A 23748-nucleotide genomic window follows, 5' to 3' on the forward strand; every position below is an offset into this window, starting at 1 on the left:
ATTTATTTTTAATTGAAAAAAATTCAAGTCGATCTTTTCTTACACGTGCTCTAAAAATTTTAGATGTTTTTATTGTTATTATAAACTATATAGCAAAACATATAGCACTTCAATAGTTTCTACTTATACTCCCCAAAAAACCATAAATGTGACATTGATTACATGTCAAATTATGCAACCATTCCTCACCACCCTTATCTGAGTGTACAAATTCGTTTCCCACAAAGTTTTTTTTTAAATGTTTTATTAGGGGCTCATACAACTCTTATCACAATCCATACACACATCAATTGTGTAAAGCACATCTTATTCCATCTTTCAAGTGACTGCTGTCAATCTGATACCATAACCATCAGTGATGCTCAAGGCAGGCATCCTTTGATCTCACTCACTCTTTGGTGTGAGTTGGATGAAGGGTTACAGAGCAGACCATTTTTCAATCGAACAGTAATGCACATTTCATGCCATGGATGGTAGTCACCACAATGTAACTAACACCACTTTTCCCACTCCTTCCACAAACGTTCTGTCTCCATTCTTTCTTTTCTAGCCTTCTGAACTCTGTGCTTTGGCAGATACTGCCTTTGAGATCCCAACCCGTTATTTAGTCTAAGGTGTAATTGTTCCCTTTATAGAACTGTCTATTGTTTGACTAACATCTGAGCTACTGGGTGAGTTCATTTTGAGACTCTATGGGTGACTAAGGGCCTAAATCTTAGGAGTCCTACCGGTCTCTATCTGACCAGAAACCCTGGTCTCTTTTAAGATTTTGTGTTCTGTTCCCCATTTTTTTTTCCTCCCACTCTATCCAGGCCCTTTTAAGGTGATCCTTTTTAGGAAGGTTGATAGAGGTAGCTGGGCACCATCTAATTCTTCCGACTTCAGGGTTATGGAGATGAAGGTAGCCATTCTTTACCAGCTAAGTTAAATGATAGTTTTGTTTTATGGAGGCTTCTGGGGATATTTCTGGGTTAAGGGTTAAAGTTGATCTCCATGCATTTTTTCAGGGGTTCATCTAGCCTCCATCGCTCCAGAAATTCTAGAGTCCTTGAGAAGTATTTGAAATTCCACTTTGCATTTTGCCTCTTGTAGGGGAAATAATAGGTGATCAGAATGTCAGTGATGCCTACCTAGGCTTGTTTCAAAGGCCTTCTTTCCTTGACCAACCAGGTGATGCTGACGCTGACAGCAAAACGGCTGGCCAAGAAGAACTGCCTGGTGAAGAACCTGGAGACGGTGGAGACCCTCGGCTCCACCTCCATCATCTGCTCTGACAAGACTGGGACTCTGACGCAGAACAGGATGAGTGTGGCCCATCTGTGGTTTGACAATCAGATCTTTGTGGCCGACACCAGTGAAGACCATTCAAGTAAGTTTCATGGAATATTCTGCAGGATCCAAACCTATGGACCTAAGCGTAGTGCCATGCACTCTCTGAGAATTTTTTAAGCAGCAGCAATATTTTTATAGTACATCTCAGCCACCACTATCTGTTCTTTGATTTCCAGACCAGACCTTTGACCAAAGCTCAGGAACCTGGACCTCCCTCGCCAAGATAATCGCGCTGTGTAATCGAGCTGAGTTCAAGCCAGGACAGGAAAGTGTGCCCATCATGAAGGTGAGGCATCTGCTTAACTTGGTCTTAAGTCATAGCCCCTTGAAGCTACTTCCTCTGTTCTGTTGGCACATGTTTTAATCTCTCCAATTGATTAAAGTCTATAGCAAATCTGACTAATAAGATATGAAGAAAAATTCCTTCCCTCTGGCTAGGGTTGAGAATTCACAAAAAACTTAAAGATTCTCGGAATGTTGATTTAGGTAATTTTGAAAATGGTTTCATTCCAGTGACAAATATTTCTTTACATTATTTTCCTTCCCTAATTCTTTGTCACCTAACAGTGTAATCTGCTATTGCTTTTTGACATGAATGCTATTTACTGTATTTTCAAATATGATGTCAAGTAAGAAAAGTATTGTTGAGAAAAGCAGAAACCTTTACTAAGCAAAAATATCAAAATATGAAGTGCTGGCTTTTTGACATATCCTCCATCTGGGTTTATTCTCTTCTGAAAGTTGTTTCTAGCTCTCAAACCCTAACTCAAACCACTTTGCCTCTTCTCCATTAGAACAGTTTACGTCTACTCGAATCCCTCTATTGTACTGCAAATGTCTTCATTGCAGAATATCTCTGGCTCCTTGTTTTCAGTCTTGCGAATTTGTTTCACTTTGAGGATTACTGATTTAAGTGGATTGATTTTTAGGTGTTGGCATGGGAATGTTGAACTCAGGTTGATCACTTCTATTTTTGAGTCTCTGAACAGTGAACTCCCTTTAGTACTTTTGGTGTTAGGTATTAATTTTACAGATACTTTTACTTTCTCTTTATTTGGAAATGTCTTTATTTTCCCTCATTTGGGAAATAATTTTGTTGGATATAAGATTCTTGGTATATATGCATATATATATATTCAGAATTTTATATATGTCAGCACATTGCCTTCTTGCCTGCAGGGTTTCTGTTGAAAAATTTGAGCTTATGGTTATTGGCTCCCTTTGTAGGTAACTTTTCTCTCCACTCCCCACCCCCACCCTACCCCACCCCCCATCCCCACCCCCACCCCCACCAAGCTGCTCTTGAGTCTTTCCTTGCTTTTGATGTTGAAAAGCTTGGCTATAATATGACACATTTTCTTTTTAGGTCTATCTTGTTTGTAGTTCTTTCGGTTTTTTAATTGTTATTTTATCCTTTTTTATGTTGTTATGGATGTTTTCTTTAATAGTTCTAGGACTCCTTACTCTGTGCTTTTGTTGTTGCTTCTTCCTGCTCTGGAATCCCAACCAATATCTAGTTTTGTGAAGAACTTTTAACACTTTCCTATTTTCTACTTTTTGAGTTTAGAGTCGAGCTGGCTTTCACATCCCTCTAAAAGAGTGATTCTCAAACTTCCTAATGCCATGACCCTTTAATAATGTTCCTCATGTTGTGGTGACACCCAACCACAAAATTATTTTCGTTGCTACTTCATCACTGTAGTCTTGCTATTGCTATGAATTGGGTGACTCCCGTGAAAGGGTTGTTCAACCCCCAAAGGGGTCGTGACCCACAGGTTGAGAACTGCTGCTCTGAAACCTTAATCATCCTTCCTTGATCATCTTTACCTCCAGGGTTCATATTAGCATCTATCCCTATGTATATCTCTTTCGGCATGGTATCCTGGTTTCTCTATGTTTTTTTTCTGCTTGTTTGGTTTTTTAATCTATAACCACCCACTTTTCAAAATGTAGTTCAAATGCCACTTCTTTCGTGAAACATCACAGTCCTCATTAAGCTCCAGTTTGTCGGCTTTTCTAACCCCAGCAGGTAACATTGTCTTAAACATTCACTAACTGTCACGTAGTCATCTTGTCTCTCCTGCTAGACTGTAAATTCTTAGTCAAAAATACACATTGGTTCCTATGCTAAAATCAGGTTGGGTTCATTGAAAATAAACACAAAAGAACCAGAGTACATAATGCAAATATCTATTTCTTTTCATTCCCAGAAAACTGTGGTTGGAGATGCCTCAGAGACTGCTCTCTTGAAATTCTCAGAGATTATTTTCGGTGATGTGATGGAAATTAGGAAAAGAAACCACAAAGTAGCTGAGATCCCCTTCAACTCCACCAACAAATTTCAGGTGAGTTTTCCTCATACTTGGCATTTTTATTATGACTGCACTATTTCTATATGCATATCCCGTTTGTAGAGTATGTAGTTTGAATAATGCCCGACTTTAAAAACCATCAGGGATGTAGGGGCTGTCCATCTGATCAATTCAGATAAAAGTTCTAGTCTTCCTCCTTTCCCCAAAGTAGGATAGAGAGAAAGAAAGGTGGAGAGCTTGCAAAGTCTTGACTACTCCTCTGCCTCATCCCTCTATATCACACACACTCACATGTCCCTCCCCTGCGACATTCCAGTTTCTTACAGTTGGGGGTGCATTTATAGTAAATAAAATGCTTGTGATAGCTTTTGACTTTCAAGTAACATTTGTAGACGTGAAAGTTAGCAACCTAGATGAAAGCAAAAAGGAACAGAGGAGCATGATCTCTTTTTGAGCACCTATCATGTGTCAAGGTGCCCCATGTCGGGGACTTATATGTTGGGTCAGCAGTTGAAAACCAGCTGCCGTTCCTCGGGGAAGACGCGGCTGTCTGCTCTTGTAGAGTTACATCGGACACTCACAGGACCAGTCCTACCCTGGCCTATAGGGTCCCCGTGTGTCAGAACAGAATCGGTGGCAGCGAGTTGTTAGGTATCAGGCACGTTAATACATTATTTCATTTTATCCTCATTTAAGACAACACCTGCGAGATACTAATAATTCATCCCAACTAATAAATAAGGGGGCGGGTCCTTTAAAATTGTTGACTTGCATCTCTATGTGGGTCAACCAATTTTCATAACAAGCCTGCTTCATGCCAAAGTTCATGTGAGTAACCCTTTGGTGTTCTTAAATACAAACAAATACATGGCTCTGAGATGACCTCCTTTTACCTGCGTGGGCGGCAAAAAAGTTGCTGACACTTTTTTAATCCACTGCACCCAAGTCAATTATAACTCAGAGACCCCAAAGGACAGAGTAGAACGACCACGTTGGGTTTTCTAGGGAACATATGTGCCCAGACTTTCTTATGTGAAGCCCCTTTGTTGTTAGGTGTCACCAAGCTGGATCTGACCCAGAGAGACCCAATACACAACAGAATGAAACTGCACAGTCCTGCACCTCCCTCGCTAGTGGTCCTCTACTGGGTCCCAGTGTCACTACCACTGTATCACCCATCTCTTTGAAGACCTTCCTCCTTTTCCTGCCCTTTTACTTTACTGAACTTGATGCCCTTCTCCGGGGACTGATCTCTCCTGACAATACGTGCAAGGAATGTAAGACAAAATTTCACAGTCTTTTGCCCTCAAGGAGTACTCTGGCCACACTTATTCTGAAACAGATCAGTGTGTTCGTTTAGCAGTCCATGGTACTTTCAATATCCTTCTCTTAGCACCACAATTCAAATGCATCAATTCTGCTGGTCTTCTTTATACAATATTCAACTTTCATATGCATATGAAGCAATTGGAAATACTATGGGGGAGTTCAAATTGGAAAACTCTTGGTTTTCAGTTGAGCAAAGTGCAACACCATTGTGAAACCAGGGCTTTGTGTGTGTGTGTGTGGTGTGTGTGTGTGTGTGGGGGGGGATTGGCAACAAAACACACATTAAGATAAATAGGTAACTACCAAAAGTTTATGAATTTTAAATCCAGGAACTCTTTCACTCAAAACAAAAGTGAAAATAGAATGAGTAGCAAACTTAAAATGTCAATAGTTATAATAGTTATTATATACCGAGCATTCTACATGTGCGAACCCATTCAGTTCTCACAACTCCATGGGAGTAGGTACTATGATTCTACCCTGCCCATGCTGAGCAAATGGAAATACAAAGTACATCACAGGAGGGTCAGAGCCAGGATTAAACCCAGGTCGTTCAGGCTCGTGAAGATTAGAGGATCTTCCAAGATTCAGACTCTCAGGAGGCCTCACTGGCCCACAGGAAACACCTTCCTCGACTATGAAAAATGAGAAGAAAGCCGGTTCTGTGAGGTTGTAATTTTGCATGTACAGCAGGGGTTCTCAGCCTCCCTAATGCCACGACCCCTTTCATACAGTTCCTCATGTTGTGGTGACCCCAACCATAAAATTATTTTTGTTGCCACTTCATAGCTGTAATTTTGCTACTGTGATGAATCGGGCGACCCCTGTGAAAGGGTCATTCTACCCCCAATGGGATCGTGACCCACAGGTTGAGAACCGCTGATGTACAGGAAGCTGGGTAAGAAAGTGGGGCATGCAGAGTTGGGACTAACACAGAGTGACTCCCCTGAAGAGATCAAAGACACTCTGTAACTGCTATCAGAGTATTAAATGAGTAGTGTGTGAAGTACTTAAGACAGAGCATGACACACCATCTACACGATTAGGCCTCATTCTTTACATTTTAACATGTGCTATCTTTTAGAAGATCATACGATGGTATTTTTGTTGTTGTTTTTCATTATGTTTACTTATTCATAAAAAAAGTTGGAAAAGCTATTTTGTCCCTGTGATTTCTGCCCCGCCTCTCTCTTAGCTTTGCTATCCAGCAGTCCCAATCAGAACTGTTGGGTAGAATGATCCTTGGCAATGAACTTCTTTTCTTCCAAATACTTCAGCTTTCTGAAATTCCCATGTCAGTGTTAGCCATTTTATTCATATATATAGATAGAGATATGCATTCCTAAGGATCTTACTAGGACAAATATAGAAGTAGAATTTCTAGGTCACGTGTGTTTATGCTAAAATTATAATACCTATTGCTTAACAGTCGTCCAGAAGATTGTATATTTTTTTCTGACATCAAGGCAGTGAAACGGATCAATCCCAAGATAAAGAGGCGCAGGAGACTCCAGCTAACCTCATACCTGCCTGATCTCAGAGTAGTGTCTGAAAGACGGGGGCTCACAATAGGGTGCAAAAGATGGATTGAGATGTGGCAGCTAAGAGCCCCCACCCTTCTCTAACACCCCAGGAGATCTCATACAAAGCTTAATATTTCACAGACGTATAGCCATGAATGGGCTCAGGAGCCTTCTCTAAAGCAACTGCTTTCTGCTTGAGACCCAAGCTGCCCTTTGTTTGGTTTCAAACTCAAGAGGATCCTCTGGGCAGGGGCCACGGCGAGATCTCGGCATGTTGCCTGGCCACAAGACAAGAACAGAACACGTCTGCTCATGCCATGATTCTTCTTCCTTTACATCTCAGGGACAGGCGTCCCAGAGAGAGTAAGGAATGACCTCCCCTTCCTGTGATGGCAGTATTAAAGGACCTGTGCAGCTCACACCCTGATCATGAAGACAGAATCAGGAGTCAATAATGTGCTCACTTACTTCTCTCCTCCAGCTCTCCATCCACGAGACCGACGACCCCAATGACAAACGCTTCCTCGTGGTGATGAAAGGGGCCCCTGAGAGGATCTTAGAGAAGTGCAGCACCATCATGATCAACGGCCAAGAGCAGCCCCTGGACGAGAGCTCAGTGGAGGCCTTCCACACAGCCTACATGGAGCTCGGAGGCCTGGGCGAGCGCGTGCTGGGTGAGTTCTTTGGAGTAAAACTCTTATGCCCCACCTAATATGTGCAAGGTTCTGATCCAGGGTTGGGTCACAAGACGAGGCAGGCACCTTCGAGTAATGCGTCATATGGTAGAGTAGATATGGTATCCACATGAATCGCACTAAGAATATAGTAAACATTACGGTAAAGATGTAACAAAAATATTGTGATAAAACAGAAAGGTAGGGCCAAATCCAATCAATAGAATCAGGAAAGATTTTTTATAGAACCAATTACACTTTAAACTGGGTCTTGAATGATACATAACATTTTGAAAAGGGGGGTTTGGAAAAGTAATCAAGGAAGAGAGAACAACTTGAGCCAGAGCGCAACTATTTTTTTTAAAGAAACCCCTTAGAAATGTAGAGGAGTGGAGGTCGGTGGGAGGTGGAAGAGGGTGAGGGGAGCAAGGAATGAATGGAGGAGGGAACACTAGAACTGATACTGATGATGTATATACAATGCATTTTAAAAGTGATTTAATCATGGAAATGCATGATATGTGAATACTATTTCAAGAAAACTACTAAGAAAAGAAAACAAACTTGATCAATGGTCACCATGGGTGAAGAAGAGAGAGTTATTGCTTAGAGGATGTTGAGTTTATGTTAATAGTGGTGGGATAATTTGGAAAAGGATATTAATAACGTTGTACAACACAATGTATATGTATCCTCAATGGCATTGAATTATACATGTAGTTATTGGGGAATTGGAGAATGATTTCTTGTGTCTATTGTGGACTGATATTCCTGGGGTTTGTGGTTGAAACCCACCATTGGCACTCTGGGAGAAAGATGATGCTCTTTGCTCTCGAAAAGATTTAGAGTCTCAGAAAGTCAAAGATGCAGTTGTGCCCTGCCCCACAGGGTCACTTGGGCTGGAATCAACCCCATGGCGGTGAGATCCTCATTCCTAACAGCATTTTTCTCATACTTTTCTTGAATAAAGGAAATGTCATACTTCTCTCCTGATGTTCCAAGTTTCCCCGTCTACTTTATGTAGTAGTCTATGCTGTTTTCTCTACCTAACATGCCTCCCTAACCCCAAGCTTCCCTTATTTCCCTGAAAACCCTCTATTCCTGCCTCAGGATCCAACTCCGGCATTATCTCCTCAGGAAAGTGTTTCCTGACCCCTGAGTCGTGTGACTCTACTCTGTAGAATGACTACGTTCTCTCCACTAAATGGAAACATATTTACAACTAATGGCTCCATATGCCTAGAATATGGCAGAGTCTAAAGGGAACACAGTTATAATTTTTTTGGTTAAAAAGTCTTTTCTCAAATGATGTGCTATAGAATTAACCAATTCTGGTGCACCATAATGCTAAATAATAATGTTAATAATAACATATCGTAAGAATGAAATATTGAAGGACGTCTTTTATCATGTCTTATCCTAGTTTCACTAACTTCTAAATTCATGCCTATTCCAGGTTTCTGTCACCTCTACTTGCCACCAGAGGAGTTTCCAGAGACCTATTCATTTGACACCGATGCCATGAACTTCCCCACCTCCAACCTCTGCTTCGTGGGGCTCTTGTCCCTGATCGATCCTCCCCGGTCCAGTGTGCCGGATGCAGTTGCCAAATGCCGGAATGCTGGCATCAAGGTGGGAGCTATTTTCCTGATTCGAGGTGTTCCCTTTCTATGCTGTATCTAATCTCTGTCTAAAGACTTGTGTTGAAGAAGATGGTCAGTATTTATGTCTCTTTATGTAGATATCATAATTTCTCCCCTCTACTTTTTAAACCTTGGTGTTGACCGGGTTAAGATTTACAGAGCACTGTTACGTCTACTAATTTTGTTTCGTCTCATTCATTGCAATCTTCAATGTACTATCACTTATCTAATGTTCTCTTTATATTTCCTGTTTACATTTCTCCTTTCATAACCCTTGTGAACATTGTCTTTAGATCTTCAATGGTTAATTCAAAGGTTTTCTTACTGCACTAGGGTTCCCCTTATAGAGCTGTCTACTTGTTTGGCTGAAAATTGAGCCATGGGGGGTGAGTTCAGTTCAATTCCAGACTTGATGGGTGACAAGTCTCTATGGTTCCCTTAGTCTAAAGGTCATAGTCTCAGGAGTCCCACCAGTCTCAATCTCACGAGTAAGCCTAGACTTTTTTTTAAATGATTTTGAGTTTGTTCCACATTTTTCTCCCACTCTGTTCAGGTCTTCTAATGTGATCCTTTTCAGAGACGTTAATAGTGGTAGCCAGGCACCATCTAGTTCTGGTCCCAAAGCCATTAAGATGATGTTTGCGTAGTCCCCTGAACTATTTGTTTCCATGTGTCTCTGATTTTCATCGCTTTTCTACTATGCACTGGTGGCATAGTGGGTTGCACATAGAGCTGCTAACACAGGGTCAGCAGTTTGAAACCACCAGCTAGCTCCTCTGAAGGAGAAAGATGAGGCTTTACTCCCATAAGAATTTACAGTCTTAGAAATCCACAGGGGCAGTTCTATGAGTCAGAACTGGTATGGTATGAGTCAGAATCAACTCGATGGCAGTGAAGGTTTTTCCCCTTCAGTTTTAGGTAATGAGAGACCAATAGTTCCTTCTCAAAAGGCTGCTCACGAGCCTTTCAGATCCCAGTTACCTCTTAGCAAGTACAATATAGGACATTGGCTTTGGGCACTACATTATACCAATTGCCCTTGGTGTCCCTTGAGACTATAAAAATGAGCCCCAGACCCAACAACACATCCCCTCAAGGTCTTTGGTCATATTTTGGGTATACTCCTAAACTCCCTTTTACACCCATTCAGCCTGGGTGTATATTGGTGCATTAGCTCACTGCTCACCACAATGTGCACAATTGTACACAATAGCATTTGTCTCTGCTGCCTTTAACCCCAGCCCTCTTTCCAGTATTTTCCCTGCTGTCATGTTTCCTTTTCCCTCCAACCATTCTTCTTGCCTATTGTCTCTCTCATCTCCCAAGTTTGAATCTACTTCACCAGGTCTGGTCTCCATTTGGAAGACCTGTAACTATGCAAGTCCTTCTAGTTATGGTGCAATGGCCTTGCTTACTAACTGATACCTTTGTTTCCTTATTCCAACACCTGGCTGTGCTTTACTTTTGATATGCACATATCTGCGTTGACTTCTGGGTGGTGTTGTCATGTAGCTTATTCTCAAGTTGCTGTTGCTCTTCTGTCGGAAGAACTCTCATATTCTAAACTTCGTCTTGTTTTCCCACATTGTGTTGATTTCTATTTTTCTAGAAATGTTATGATTCCATTGTCATGTTTGAGGGGCACTTTTGGTCCATATTTAATCCTTGGTTAGGAATTTTTTCCCCGTTCATTGTGATATCTTCCATCCCATTGACTTCTTACCTACATGGTTTCTTTCGAGAAAGCAGAGTTTGGACTTCTTGTTTCCTATTTGGTTGTAATTTTTCAGTTTTCCTGAGGTGTTCTCTGAATTAGTTTTTTGCCTTTGGTTTGGGAAAGTATGATTATGAAATGTCCTGGTGATTTTCTTTTGAGGTCTATCTTGTTTGGGGTTGTTCATTTTGAATACATTTGAGGGGATCACCCCCCCAAAACCAGGATTTCCCCCCCTAAAGCTATGTATTGAAACTTTTTGTGTGTCTCCCTAGTTCCCTGTCCTAATGGAAGTCCACCATCATTCCCTTCTGTTATCTCTACTTACATTAACTTGGGTTTTTGGTAACTGTCTCCTAAAAACAAAATGATTTTGTCTGTGAAATAAGCTACAACATTAATCGCAATGAGAAGAAAGCTAAAATACAGAGAGGCCATATTTTATCCAAGACCATGTTGGATGTTTAAAGGTTTTCTTGCTAAACTTGAGGCCCAGCCTCCAAACGCATTCACCTTTGTGATACCTAAGCCCAAATTGAGTTCTATCGCCATGTTGATGTTGAGAATCCTGAAGGAATGCTTCCAATAGACATCTCTTAGCTCTTTTCAAAAAGAACGTGTTAGCAAAGGGAAAGGGCTTACTCTGTCAGAGGAGGAAATGGATGATGCTTGCACAAGGGTTGATTAACAAGATCCCCGTGTTTTAGAGATATACTTGTGTCTTTAATCAAGAACTTCCCACAAGGGCCAGTCATAATAATCATAAGCCATATTCTTCCAAATCATGGGAGAGCAGGCAATATTGAAGTGCTCCTACTGCAGCTCCTCTAGTTCCTCCTTGCCCACCCGTCTTCCTTGTTGCCCTCTAGGTGATCATGGTGACAGGTGATCATCCCATCACAGCCAAAGCCATCGCCAGGAGTGTGGGTATCATTTCAGCCAACAGCGAGACAGCGGATGACACGGCAAAACGTCTCAACATTGCTGTGGAGCAAGTGAACCAACGGTGAGCACAGAGCCAGTAGAGCAGAAACTGGAGTTCTTACACACGGGGCCCAGTGGGCATCAAAGTGCTATGTGTTCTGGAGAAAATCACCTTCTGGTGAAATGCCCACTTAGGGTGACACTATAATGATGATCTATAGTTCACACACCCATTTATTCACAGACAACTAAAAAGCGCTGAATGTATGCCAGGCACTGTGTCACTGCTCAGGAATATTGCCTCCTTTGTGTAAACTTCAAAATCCCAGGAAGTAGACTTGAAAATGTGTGCTCTACGTAGAGGAAAGACAATAGAAACAAGTGTTATCTGAAATTACTTGCCATTAATCTGGTTGTATAAATGGGACTGTTAAGAACCCTTTGGATTTCCTGCAGTGAGCTTTTGGGGTATGATATGTTCTGTTGGCTTCGTGATATGCAGTATGTAAACATCTACATCATTTATTTTTGTTTGATCATAAATAGAAGGAAGTGTTCCTAAGGAGAGACTATTTTTCCCCTTGTTTCTTTGCTTACGCTTATCCATCCTCTCATCTACCCATATAGACAACCATCCACTTATTTATGAATTCTTATTTTCCCATAATTTTATTGGGGACTCATACAACTCTTATCACAGTCCATACATACATCAATTGTATAAAGCACATTTGTACATTTGTTACCCTCTTCATTCTCAAAACATTTGCTCTTCATGTAAGCCCCTGGCATCAGCTAATCATTTTCCCCTCTCCCTCCCCCCTCCCCCCTCTCTCATGAACCTTGATAATTTATAAATTATTATTTTGTCAAATCTTACACTGTCTGATGTCTCCTTTCACCCACTTCTCTGTTGTTTATCCCCCAGGGAGGAGGTTATATGTAGATCCTTATAATCAGTTCCCCCTCTCTACCCCTATTTATGAATTCTTTGAGCATTTGTTGAGTGCCAACTCTATATTAGACACTCTGCTAAACACCGGAACTATAGTAGCAAGCTATGCCTGCCATTAGAGCTTTCCTTCTAGCTAGAGATATAGAAGAAAGCAAAACAAAAAAATTATTGTCGTGGGATACATATCTCATAGGAGACATGCAAGGGAGAGTAGGGCTAGACGTGGGAAGAGTCTACCCTAGACTAAGGCGATCAGAGGGGGCTTGCAACTCATGGTCTTGATCATTTAAATGCATCAAAGTTTCCAGAGCCTGAAGCAGAACTGTCATGGCCGTTGCTATGTGTTTATGCTCATGAAGAAAAGAGGGAGAGACCAATAGATTTCTTTTAGTTGACTCACGCGTTCATGTTGCTTAGGAACACAGAGATGTCAGAGCATACACTATGACGAGGCTAACAAATGACCAAATAAGATAACCCACGTGAACGCCAGCTTCTGAGCACAGCAGCGGCAGCAAACGTCTGCTCACCGCAAGCTCGGCAGTTTGAAACCACTCGCCATTTCTCAGGAGAGACAAGGCTTTCGCCTCCTGTAGAGAGTTGCGGCTTTGGAAACCCCCCTGAGCAGTTCTACCTTGTCCTACAGGGTCACTGTGAGTCGGAATCAACTAGATGGCAGTCAGTTTGGTTTTGTAGTTTTCACTTGCTAAGGAAAGCTCTGTCTGAGAAGTACCGCATCCTCACCTGTCCCTGTGATAAAAAAAGCTATTTGGCTTCATTCCTATTGTTATATGGGTTCCAAACCCCAAATTCACTGTCCTGGAGTTATTCCGACTCATAGTGACACTAGTCTAACACCAAGAAGTGACTACTTTTTTGAGTCTCGGTGTACTTAAAATGCGGACTAAATTTTCTCCAGTACTTAGAACCACTGCTCTCTCACTTACTATTGGGAGCGGAAGAAAGTTGGTTTCACACAGTATCAAAGGAGTGTCAACCCATGAACTACTCAGAACTGTCCTCCAACTTCAGATCTGCTCTGTGGTCTCTCCCGGCCCTTCTAGGGATGCGAAAGCCGCCGTGGTGACTGGCATGGAGCTGAAGGACATGAGCTCCGAACAGCTGGATGAGATCCTGGCCAACCACTCCGAAATCGTCTTTGCCCGGACGTCCCCCCAGCAGAAGCTGACTATCGTGGAGGGCTGTCAGAGACTGGTGAGTAGACAATGCCAGCGGGTCCGTGTTCACTGAAGAATCTCCAGAACAAACTTCCAGCTCAGACACAGACCATCGGGTCTTTTGAACGCTCTTTGCCGAAAGGCATCAACATTTCACCTCTCTGCCCTCTCGATGGGTTTATGCTCAACTCTGCTCTCCTTGTTCACATCTGAGGGGAATGGTGCCAGAAGCTTCCCCCACCACACACGGAAGGAAGAAACTCAAATTGGATGTCTGCATCCCACCACTAGAGCTAGGGACTTCTGACTGCTAAACACGTGCGTACTGTAGCTGGTGCGAGTCTTTTAAAAAACAACTTTAAACGTAACACACAGCCATGTCCCACTTTAGTCTATTATACCCACTAGTTGTTAGTATTTGGCTACATCTTGTTCACAGTGTATTATCCTTGTTTCTTGGATTTCCTGTCTTGGCATTTCTCCCCAACCAGACCCCTACAATCAGCTCAGTCCTCCTAGCCTTAAGAGGAGATTGAGACTGCGATGCTCTTGCAAGCCTGCGGTCCCTCCTATCTGCTCACCCGCCTTCTCTCACCATGTCCCCGCAGGGTGCAGTGGTTGCTGTGACAGGGGATGGCGTTAACGACTCTCCAGCTCTCAAGAAGGCCGATATTGGCATCGCCATGGGCATAGCGGGTTCTGACGCAGCCAAAAATGCCGCCGACATGGTCTTACTGGATGACAACTTTGCGTCCATCGTCACAGGGGTGGAGGAAGGTAAGTGGGGCATCTAATGGTCTGACCAGGGCTGGGGTCACTCGGTGGAAGGAAAGCAAGTCCTATAAGAAGAAACATTTTCCCCTCCAGGTCGCCTGATCTTTGACAACCTAAAGAAGAGTATTGCTTACACCTTGACCAAGAACATGGCCCTGCTTTGCCCCTATTTGATCTATGTTATTTTGGGGCTCCCCCTCCCCATTGGCGCCATTACCACCCTGTTCACCGATCTGAGCACAGACATTGTAAGTAGCACCAAAAAGAACGGTGGTCTGTCAACTTGCGAAAACACATGAAGATGACCCCAAAACAGTGTCTCTCTGACGGCACTGAGTGGGTCTGCTGGGCCACGGATCCCTTCTCTCCGTAGATGAGCTTTCTGAGGTTTGCGTTTTTCGTCATCCTCCAAACACTCACACTGCTTTCTCATTTCATCCGGAGTCTCTTTTCTTAAGGGAGGACGAGGGCAAGAGTGGGTGGAAGCTGACACCGAAATAGTCCCTGCACGGCTGGTGCCCGGTAGCTGAAGCAAGAACTTTACAATCATCCTTTTTTAAGTAAAAGGATGCGATTGATCTGGATGCCCTGCTCTGGGTTGATTCTGACCCCTGGTGACTCCATTTCTGCAGATTTCAACTGTGCTCCCGAGGGCGCTCAGGACTGGCACCTTTTGGAAGCACATCATTAGACCTGGGTTAGCGGTACCCCTAGACACCTTTCACTTACCGTCAGAAAGAGCAGGCATTAAACAACACATCAGTGATCTATGAATAAGCATGGATTATATCCATGTAAAATTATGCATATTTATATACCAGTTTATTATATCTGGTTTATATTAGGAAATTACACGTAAGTATATATTCTATAGGAACCCTGGTGGCATCGTGGTTATCGCAGGGTCCACAGTTGGGAACCACCAGAGATTCAGAGTTAAAGAGTTAGTCTTGGAAACTCACAGGGGCAGTTTTCCCCTCTTCTATAGGATGGCTATGAGTCAGCATCGACTTTATGGGAGTGAATTTGGTTTGGGGTTATATATTATATAGTTACATATTAAATATAAGCACATTACATTAACCGACCAAGCGTTGCAATAAACCTCACCCAGATCCATGTAATGATCGGAGAGCTCTCAGGAAGTGATTCGGGTGTCTGGTGTCTCTGACTGAAGGAGCACAAGTCAAGTTCACAGCACCATGCTTCATGCTCCTCTCTGTTGTTTCCAGTAGCAACGAGGTAATTCCCACCTTGCAGAGAACCAGAGAAGTCTTTATTGCTGAAGGGAATTGAGGGCCCCAGCCACAAGGTCTCCCCATTGCATTTTCTGGGCCTCTTAGCTCATTTTCCTTAACTGCAGGTGTTCTCTGGACATGACCCTCAGAATAGGAGCAGTCGGTATCATTTGCAATAGGTAGCAACTTGCAAATTCTCTGGCCTCGCCCCAGGCTCCCGGAATCAGAAACTCTGGAAGTGTGATCCATGTTCTCCAGAGCCTCCAGTTGATTCTGGTACTTGCTAAAGCGTGAGGCCCTTCTAGCGCGGCTTGGCACTGTAGTCTAGGGGCATGCCGAAGGGGAATCGGTTGTGGAAGAAATCAACCCCTGAGGAGAAAGTGTTTATTGAAAGTAAGTTTAGATACTTGTCATGGTAATAAAAATCAGATTGAGGTGTTTTAACCGACTATTTAAAAATTCTGTCCTGACAGTGAGTCCTGCACCAATAGGTGGCCTACCCATGTCATCCACCACCAGTTCAGTCAGTCTTACCCACCTACTGCTATGCCACCTCTGTGATGACTGTATGCTAGTTAGGACTCACAAGTTCTCTCCTGTCCCCAGATTCCTTCCGTTGCCTTGTCTTATGAGAAAGCTGAAAGTGACATCATGAACAGGAAGCCTCGCCACAAGGAGGACAGACTGGTGGACAAGGCCCTTGTCATCTACTCTTACCTGCACATCGGTATGATCAGGGCATCTCAGACCTCCCACACCAGGGTCCACCCCAGAGAAGTGTTTTGTGACAGTCACAATGTGTGTGTGTGTGTTTCTCTTTTGGTGGGGTTTGGATGACAGGAGGGAAATTGTAGAAACGTACCCACGATCGCTGTTCTTTCAGGCCTCATGCAGTCCCTGGGAGCATTTGCTATTTACCTCACCGTGTACGCACAGGAAGGGTTTAGACCCAGCACTCTCATTGGCCTCCGGGAAGAATGGGAAGATGATGATGTGAACGACCTGGAAGACGACTATGGACAAGAATGGGTAAAGGAGGGTGTGTTAGACAGGGTTCTCTAGAGAGATAAAACCAAATTGCTGATAATTTAATATATTTATTTATAAAGATAATTAGGTATATAATGAGAAATGGACTGTTAAATCATATACAGATAAATATATAATACAAGAAATAAACAGTTAAATAAGAAAGCACTACAAATGGCTCAGTGCAACTCACATCCGTGAGAGAAAGTTGAGAGACTAGCAGTCCTTCAAGTCTAGTCTGCTGCCAGATCTTCCTCTATTTGTAGAGAGAGCTAGGCTATGTCAGCACAGCAGCCAGTCACAAGGCAGGTCACCAACCACCAGTCCCCAGCTCCAGAGATGTCTTAAAGGGACCTCAGCTCACAGCGACAGTCCACAGGCGAGGCATCCCACAGGTAGTGTAGCCTTTAAATTGAGGCACAGAACAAGCAAGGCAGCCACACACTGGTCTGATGATCAAAGAGCGAGAGACAAGAAAGGCAAGGCTCACCAAGCCATTTATCTATCCGCCCTTCAATTAATCCCACGTGTGTTTATCAGCCAGGCTGGCACAATAAACTATCTCAGAGGAGGATGTTCTACCCTGAGAATCCTCTTGGTTCCTCCCTTCCTATCAGTGTCTTGCTCTGATGGATGATAAAACTTATTGTTGTCTAGCTTCCTTAGTGAGACAATTGAGTGAAAATTACCTCAATAATTAGGGCTTGTGAATACATTGATTGCCCTTTGCCAGGACTCAGACTTATCTTCAGACTAGATCCCTAGAGCTAACTATTGAGGTTGTGCCAATTCATAGAGACCCTATGGCAGTGGTTCTCAACGTCCTTATGCCACGGCCCTTCAATACAGCTCATGTAGTGAACCCCCAACCTAAAATTATTTTCGTTGCTACTTCATAACTGTAATTTTGCTACTGTTAGGAATCAGGCAACCCCTGTGAATGAGTCGTTCAATCCCCAAAGGGGTCGCGACCCACAGGTTGAGAACTGCTGTGCTATGGTCAACAGAAGCAAGCACTGTCCAGTCCTACACCTTCATCACCATTTTGGTTACATTTGAGCCCATGGTTGTTGTCACAGCATTTGTGGTCAATCCAGCTCTTCCAGGGTCTTTTTTGTTGCTCCTCCATTTTACAGAGAATGATGCCCTTTCCAGGGACTAGTGTTTCCTGATAGCGTGTCCCTAGAATGTGGGATCTCACCATCCTTGCTTCCAAGGAGCATTCTGACTATACTTCTTTCAAGACAGACCACAGTACTTTCACCCATAATTCAAATGCAGTGGTTCTTCATTGGTCTTCCTTATTTAATGTCCAACTTTCACATGCTTAGCAGGTGATTGAAAATACCATGGTTTAGCTCAGTCCCTTTTTAGTCCTCAGAATGACATCCTTGCCCCTCAACACTTTAAGGACGTGTCTTGTGCGGTGGATGTACCCATTGCTTTGACTTGATCTCTTGACTGCAGTTTCCATGAGCATTGACTGTGGACCCAAGCAAGAGGAAATCCCAATCTTCTTCATTTATCATGATGTTACCTATTGGTCCAGTTGTGAGGTGTTTGGTTTATAGTCCAGAGTGTCTGATTATTTGTTGAGTGTACAGATTAAATAAGTGTAGTGAAAGGATACAACCTTGACACATACCTTTCATGATTTTACATTAGTAATCATTCCCTTGTTCTGTTCAAACAACTGCCTCTTGGCTCTTATAATTACAAGAAAGTATTATGGAATTCCAATTTTTGTTATTACTTTCCATACTTTTGCATAGTCAATGAAACGTAAAATCTTTTTGACATCTTCCTGGTATGCTCTGCTTTGAACCAAGATCCATCTCACATCAGTGATATCCCTTGTTTCATGTCTTGTTATGAATCCAGCTTAAATTTCTGGCAGCTCTTCGTCAATATACTACTGTAACTATTGTTGAATGATCTTCAGCAAAATTTTGCTTGCATGTGATATTAATGATATTGATGTTTAATTTCCACATGAGACCACCTTTATATAAAATGAGTATAAATATGGCTCTCTTCTAGCGACATGGCCAGATATCTCTTCTCCCAGATTCTTGGTATCGGTGACTGAGTACCTCCAGTGCTTCATCAACTCGTTCAAACATTTAATTCCTGGAGCCTTGCATTTGCCCAATTCCTTCCATGCAGCTTGGCCTTTCCTTCAGAACCTTTATTCTTTTTATTTAATTGTTTTTTTTAAAAATCATTTTATTGGGGGCTCGTACCACTCTTATCAAAACCCATCCATCTATCCGTCCATCCATGGTGTCAAGCACATTCAGGACCATTGGTTCTTGAAATGGTTGAATGTTGACTAGTTCTTTTTGTACAGTGCTTCTGTGCATTCTTTCTATCTTTTGGTGCTTTTTGCATTTTTCAATATATTGCCCATAGAATCTTTCAATATTGCAACTTGAGGCTTGAGTTTTTCTTGAGTTCTTTCAGTTTAAGATATGCTGAGTGTGTTCTTTTTGAGTTTTTGAACTCTAGGTCTTTGCACGTTTCATTATAATATTTTACTTTGCCTTCTTGAGCTCTTTGACATCATCATGCCTTCCATTTGCCTTAGCTGCTCTAGGATTAAGAACTACTCTACGATTAAGCTTCAAAGTCTCTTCTGACATTCCCTTGGGCTTTTTCTTCCTTTCAAATTTCTTTAATGAGCTTTGGATATCTTCAGGTATGATGTTCTTAATGTCATTCCACAGCTTGTCAGGTCTTCTGTCATTACTGTTAGCGAATCAAATCTATACTTGAGATGGTCTAACAATTCAGATGAGATACACTCACGCTTGTATATTGACTAATGGCCTTGTTTTAATTTTCTTCACATGTGAGCAATAGATGGTCAGTTCTGCAGTAAGCCCTTGGCCTCATTTTGGCTGCTGACATTGAGCTGTCCCATGGGTCCCTTCCAACAAATGTAGTCAATTGGACTCCTGGTATACCATCTGGAGAAGTCCATGCTTATCGTTATAGTTACCTCTTAAAAGGGGGTATTTGAAATGAACCCACTGTTGATCTTACAAATTCTATCATGCAAGGTCCAGCTTGGTTTCTATCACCAAGGTCATGTGTTCCAGCTGTGCTTGCTTTCTTTGGTTTCCACTCTTTGAATTCCAAGTGCCAACAATTATCCAGGCATCTTGATTGCATATTTGATGAATTTCACACTTAAGAAGGTAGAATTCTTCAATTTCCTCCTCACAAGCTTTAGTAGTTAGTGCGTAAATTTGAATAATAGTTGGAGTATTTGGATTTTCGTTTATGCATATAGATAGTATGCCTATCACAGACAGCATTTTACTTCCAGGTAGATCTTGACATTTGACAGCAAATACATCATTCCCATGGAAAGTGTCATTCCTAGCCTAGTAAACCATGTGATTGTCTGATTTAAAATGGCCAAGACCAGCTCACCTGCCTAGGATATGGATTTGTGTGTGTTCCATTTCATTTTTGACTGTTTACACGGTAGATTGCCTTTGCATTCATTTTTACATTGGTTTTTGGAATTGGTGTGTGTTACCAGTTCTACAATACCTACAGTTAGACTAAATAAATTAGCATTCTTCCTTTATTGCCCTGCTTAAGTGGGGTTCACCAGGGTGGTGGTGGTGGTGGTGTTCTTTCCAAAGCCAAGAGGTGATCTACCAGCATTGGTGTGGTGGGAAATGGGATGAAATGTTACAGAAAAGCATTGAAATGTCTCTTAAGTTTTCCCTTTGAATATCACGGTCCCTTGACCTCTGCTCCCTGACAGACGCGGTACCAAAGACAGACCCTAGAGTGGACAGGCTACACAGCCTTCTTCGTTGCCATTATGGTCCAGCAAATAGCCGATCTGATCATGAGGAAAACCCGGAGAAACTCCATTTTCCAGCAGGGTCTCTCCAGGTATTGTTAGTTTCTGATCTCCTAGCTTAACCTGCAATGTCAAGAGTTCAGAGGCCTGCTGCTTCAAAGGGCACAGCTAAGGCCTTGTCTTGAAGATACAAGGCATTTATTACCTCTGTTGGGTGGCATCCATCTGGGTGGTAGCACCACTGTCTCATGTGAATTCAGAACCTGGTCACTTACTTTTACCAGTATTTCTTACAGCAATAAAGCCATTTGGATTGGGATTATTGCACCGATCATCCTAGCCCTAATCCTCTCCTATGGCCTTGGGAGCATTCCAGCCCTGAATTTCACTATGCTCAGGTGAGTTCATCTTGTAAGGTGTAACCTGCCTCCAACCTATCATGAAGTAAATCAGCATTAGCTTTTAGAGATGTCTTTCTCCTTCCCCAAGTATTTCAAAAGGGGGGAAAGGCATCAGTTTTCTCTTAGAGGCTGTGAACCTGTCCATTTTCTCAGAAGTGAAGGTGGGACTTAAAACATCCCTATCTCTGCTCTCAGCCAATAGATTGAGTCAATAGCAAATACTGCTACCAGACCTACTGTCATCGAGTCAATATGACCTATGGCAACCTTTTACCATCACAGTCCTGGTTAAATTAAAAAAGAAAAAGAAAGTTCTCCTATTTGTTTTGCATGACCCAACACATTTATTGTTTTTTCCAGTGAGGCAGGACAATAAACAAGAAGCCCTCTGCCCAATGCTTGGGGTTGGGCCTTGCCCAGGGATGCACTGGGACTCACCTTCTTCCCTTCTGTTTCCAGGCTGCATTTTTGGTTTATGGCGGTGCCATATGCTATTTTGATTTGGGTATATGATGAGGTGCGAAAAGTTCTCATCAGGCGTTTTCCTGGAAGTAAGTAGTAATATGATTTGTGCAACTTTGCTTAACAATTTCAATGGAGTGATTTCTGGTTGACTTTTTTTCTCTTCTCCAGGTTGGTGGGATAAGAACATGTATTATTAAGGCCATCTCATTTCCCAAGTTTCCTGACTGCACACTGATGTTCTTCATCTTTTCACCACTTTCTGGAAGATTCCTTAAGCAATGAGTACACCATCAAAATTCATCGAAGAGAAGGAAAAAAAGTTGTGTCGAAGATATTCAACTGACGTTTTGTACTTCAATGCTGAGATTCAACTGTTTGTATATATATGACTTTTATCTCTAGTCCCCTGCTTTAAAATACATGAATGTCAAAGTAGTCATATGGGGAAGAGGACATATATATTTCAAGTTTTGTGAAACCCAGAATCTGCAGGGATCTCATAGATCCTTAAGCACTAGATAGTATTGCTCAAACCTCCATTCCATGCTCTACTGAAGGTCCGATAGCTTCCTAAGATTTTTGTAAAAACCTATGGAACTTAAGGTATTTTCAGGACTGTCTTATTCAAGAAAGGTTAATTCAGCTGGAGGTTTGTAGGAAATCGGGGTGGCAGAAAAGTTGTTGTTGTTATTAGGTGCCATCAAGCTGGTAGCAACCTCTAGTGACCGTATGCACAACAGAATGGAATGCTGCACGGTCCTCTGCCGTCCTTCCGTTGTTCCTATGCCTGAGCCCACTGCTGCAGCCACGGTGTCAAGCCATCGTGATGGCTTCCTCTTTGTCGACGCCCCTCCACATTACCAAGCACTGGTCTCTCCAGGCACTGGTCTCTCCTGACAATAGGTAAGACGAAGTCTCACCATCCTTGCCTCTAAGAAGCACTCGGGCCTAAGTCTTTCAAATACAGTTCAGTTTGTCCATTTAGTAGTCCATGGTATTTTCAATGATCTCCTTCGTGGCGTTCAAATGCATGGATCCCTCTTCAGTCTTCCTTACTCTGCTGCAACTTTCACATGCAGATGAGGCACTGCAGCACACCATGGCTGGGGTCAGGCGCCCCTTGGGCCTCACGAGTCATAGTCTTCAATAATCTCTACTTATGCTGCAGATTTACCTAATGCGATACGTCTTTGGATCTGTTGACTGCTGCTTCCAGGAGACTTGATTGTAGAACCAAACCAGAGGAAATCTTAGCAAGCTGGACAACCTCCAGTTCGAGACGAGTCTGAAAGTCCCCATCCATCTTGCCCTGACACAGTTCTCCTGGCTGAATCAGCCGTCATTTCGACTTCTTGCCACCTCACCAGTCCTTTTAGCCTCTGCTTCCTCTCTTCCCAGCCCCCAGTGTACCCCTCTCCCTACCCCTCTCCCTCTGAACTCTAGATGACATGGATAAAATGTAAAGAGAATCCCTGGCCTGGAAGGCTCTTAAATACCAAATTTCTCAGAGATCACCGACTCTCAACCTGGGGGTCGTGACCCCCTTTGGGTCGCCTAAGACCATATTTCCGATGGTCTTAGGAACTGAGACACCGCTTCTCTATCCATCTCCGGGCGGGTCCGCCCACATGCAAGGTCACCACAACAGGAGGAACCGTATTAAAGGGTCGAGGCATCAGGAGAGCGAGAACCGCTGCTCTGGAGTAATTATTTCTTTCGTGCTTTTCTATGTTTATTTATTTTTAGGACAAATGGAAGCATAACATTTTCTATTCTGCTTTTTAATGTACCATCGAAGACATTGTTTTCACGACTGTGTAATATTCCAGACGTTAGAGATTTAACCATATCTGATTTGTGGTTACTTAATTTTTGCCCTACTATTCCCTTTTATATTTAAAAAAAGCCTTCCATTCTGTTCTTAAATACTACACCATGTATCTAATTGTTTCAAATACATTTTTTTTTCAAAATGGAATTAGGAGATTAAGAGCATCTGCAAGGCCTCTTTACACATCAAAATTCAAGAAATGGAAACATGAGCTTTATTCTGAGCAGTTACACTATATGCATATTGGGAGAACATTTTGACTCCACCTCTACCCTCACCCCAAATGATCAATGACATCACGTTTGCAGGTAGGACTGCAGAAGCAGCAATGGAATGGGTCCAGGACTGTACTGTATGTTAGAAGAACTTCCAAGATTGGTTCAGAGTTCTCTGACCAAGACAGCCAGGATATAACTCCTGATCTTATGGACCTCAGCACTCAAGGTTCTGTCAAGGGCATGCCCAGATGAGTCCCTAAGGTCTAGGCTGACCCTTTCTGGACTGGCTAGGAGAGTGGTACTAATCTACTTTCATTTTTCTTTATTTTTAAAAATTCATTTTATTGGGGGCTCATACAATTCTTATCACAATCCATACATACAT

At 42.6% G+C, this 23748-nt stretch overlaps 1 protein-coding gene across 1 annotated transcript in view; it reads left to right on the forward strand.

Annotated features, from left to right (window-relative positions):
• Positions 1 to 21544, forward strand: part of LOC101663158 (potassium-transporting ATPase alpha chain 2-like) — a 36306-nt gene extending 14762 nt beyond the window's left edge. The window contains exons 8-22 of the mRNA XM_013007899.3: positions 1171 to 1369; positions 1509 to 1618; positions 3543 to 3677; positions 6978 to 7170; positions 8627 to 8802; positions 11397 to 11533; positions 13471 to 13621; positions 14193 to 14361; positions 14452 to 14606; positions 16203 to 16323; positions 16480 to 16625; positions 20407 to 20540; positions 20745 to 20846; positions 21309 to 21400; positions 21483 to 21544. Of these exons, the coding sequence (XP_012863353.3) occupies positions 1171 to 1369; positions 1509 to 1618; positions 3543 to 3677; positions 6978 to 7170; positions 8627 to 8802; positions 11397 to 11533; positions 13471 to 13621; positions 14193 to 14361; positions 14452 to 14606; positions 16203 to 16323; positions 16480 to 16625; positions 20407 to 20540; positions 20745 to 20846; positions 21309 to 21400; positions 21483 to 21511 (2049 nt within the window). The 3' untranslated portion in view covers positions 21512 to 21544. The remainder of the gene's footprint in view (positions 1 to 1170; positions 1370 to 1508; positions 1619 to 3542; positions 3678 to 6977; positions 7171 to 8626; positions 8803 to 11396; positions 11534 to 13470; positions 13622 to 14192; positions 14362 to 14451; positions 14607 to 16202; positions 16324 to 16479; positions 16626 to 20406; positions 20541 to 20744; positions 20847 to 21308; positions 21401 to 21482) is intronic.
• The last annotated feature ends 2204 nt before the right edge of the window (positions 21545 to 23748 follow it).

The sequence above is a fragment of the Echinops telfairi genome, unplaced genomic scaffold, assembly GCF_000313985.2.
Source record: "Echinops telfairi isolate 266 unplaced genomic scaffold, ASM31398v2 ScPeMD7_2565;HRSCAF=3150, whole genome shotgun sequence".
Taxonomy (NCBI): domain Eukaryota; kingdom Metazoa; phylum Chordata; class Mammalia; order Afrosoricida; family Tenrecidae; genus Echinops; species Echinops telfairi.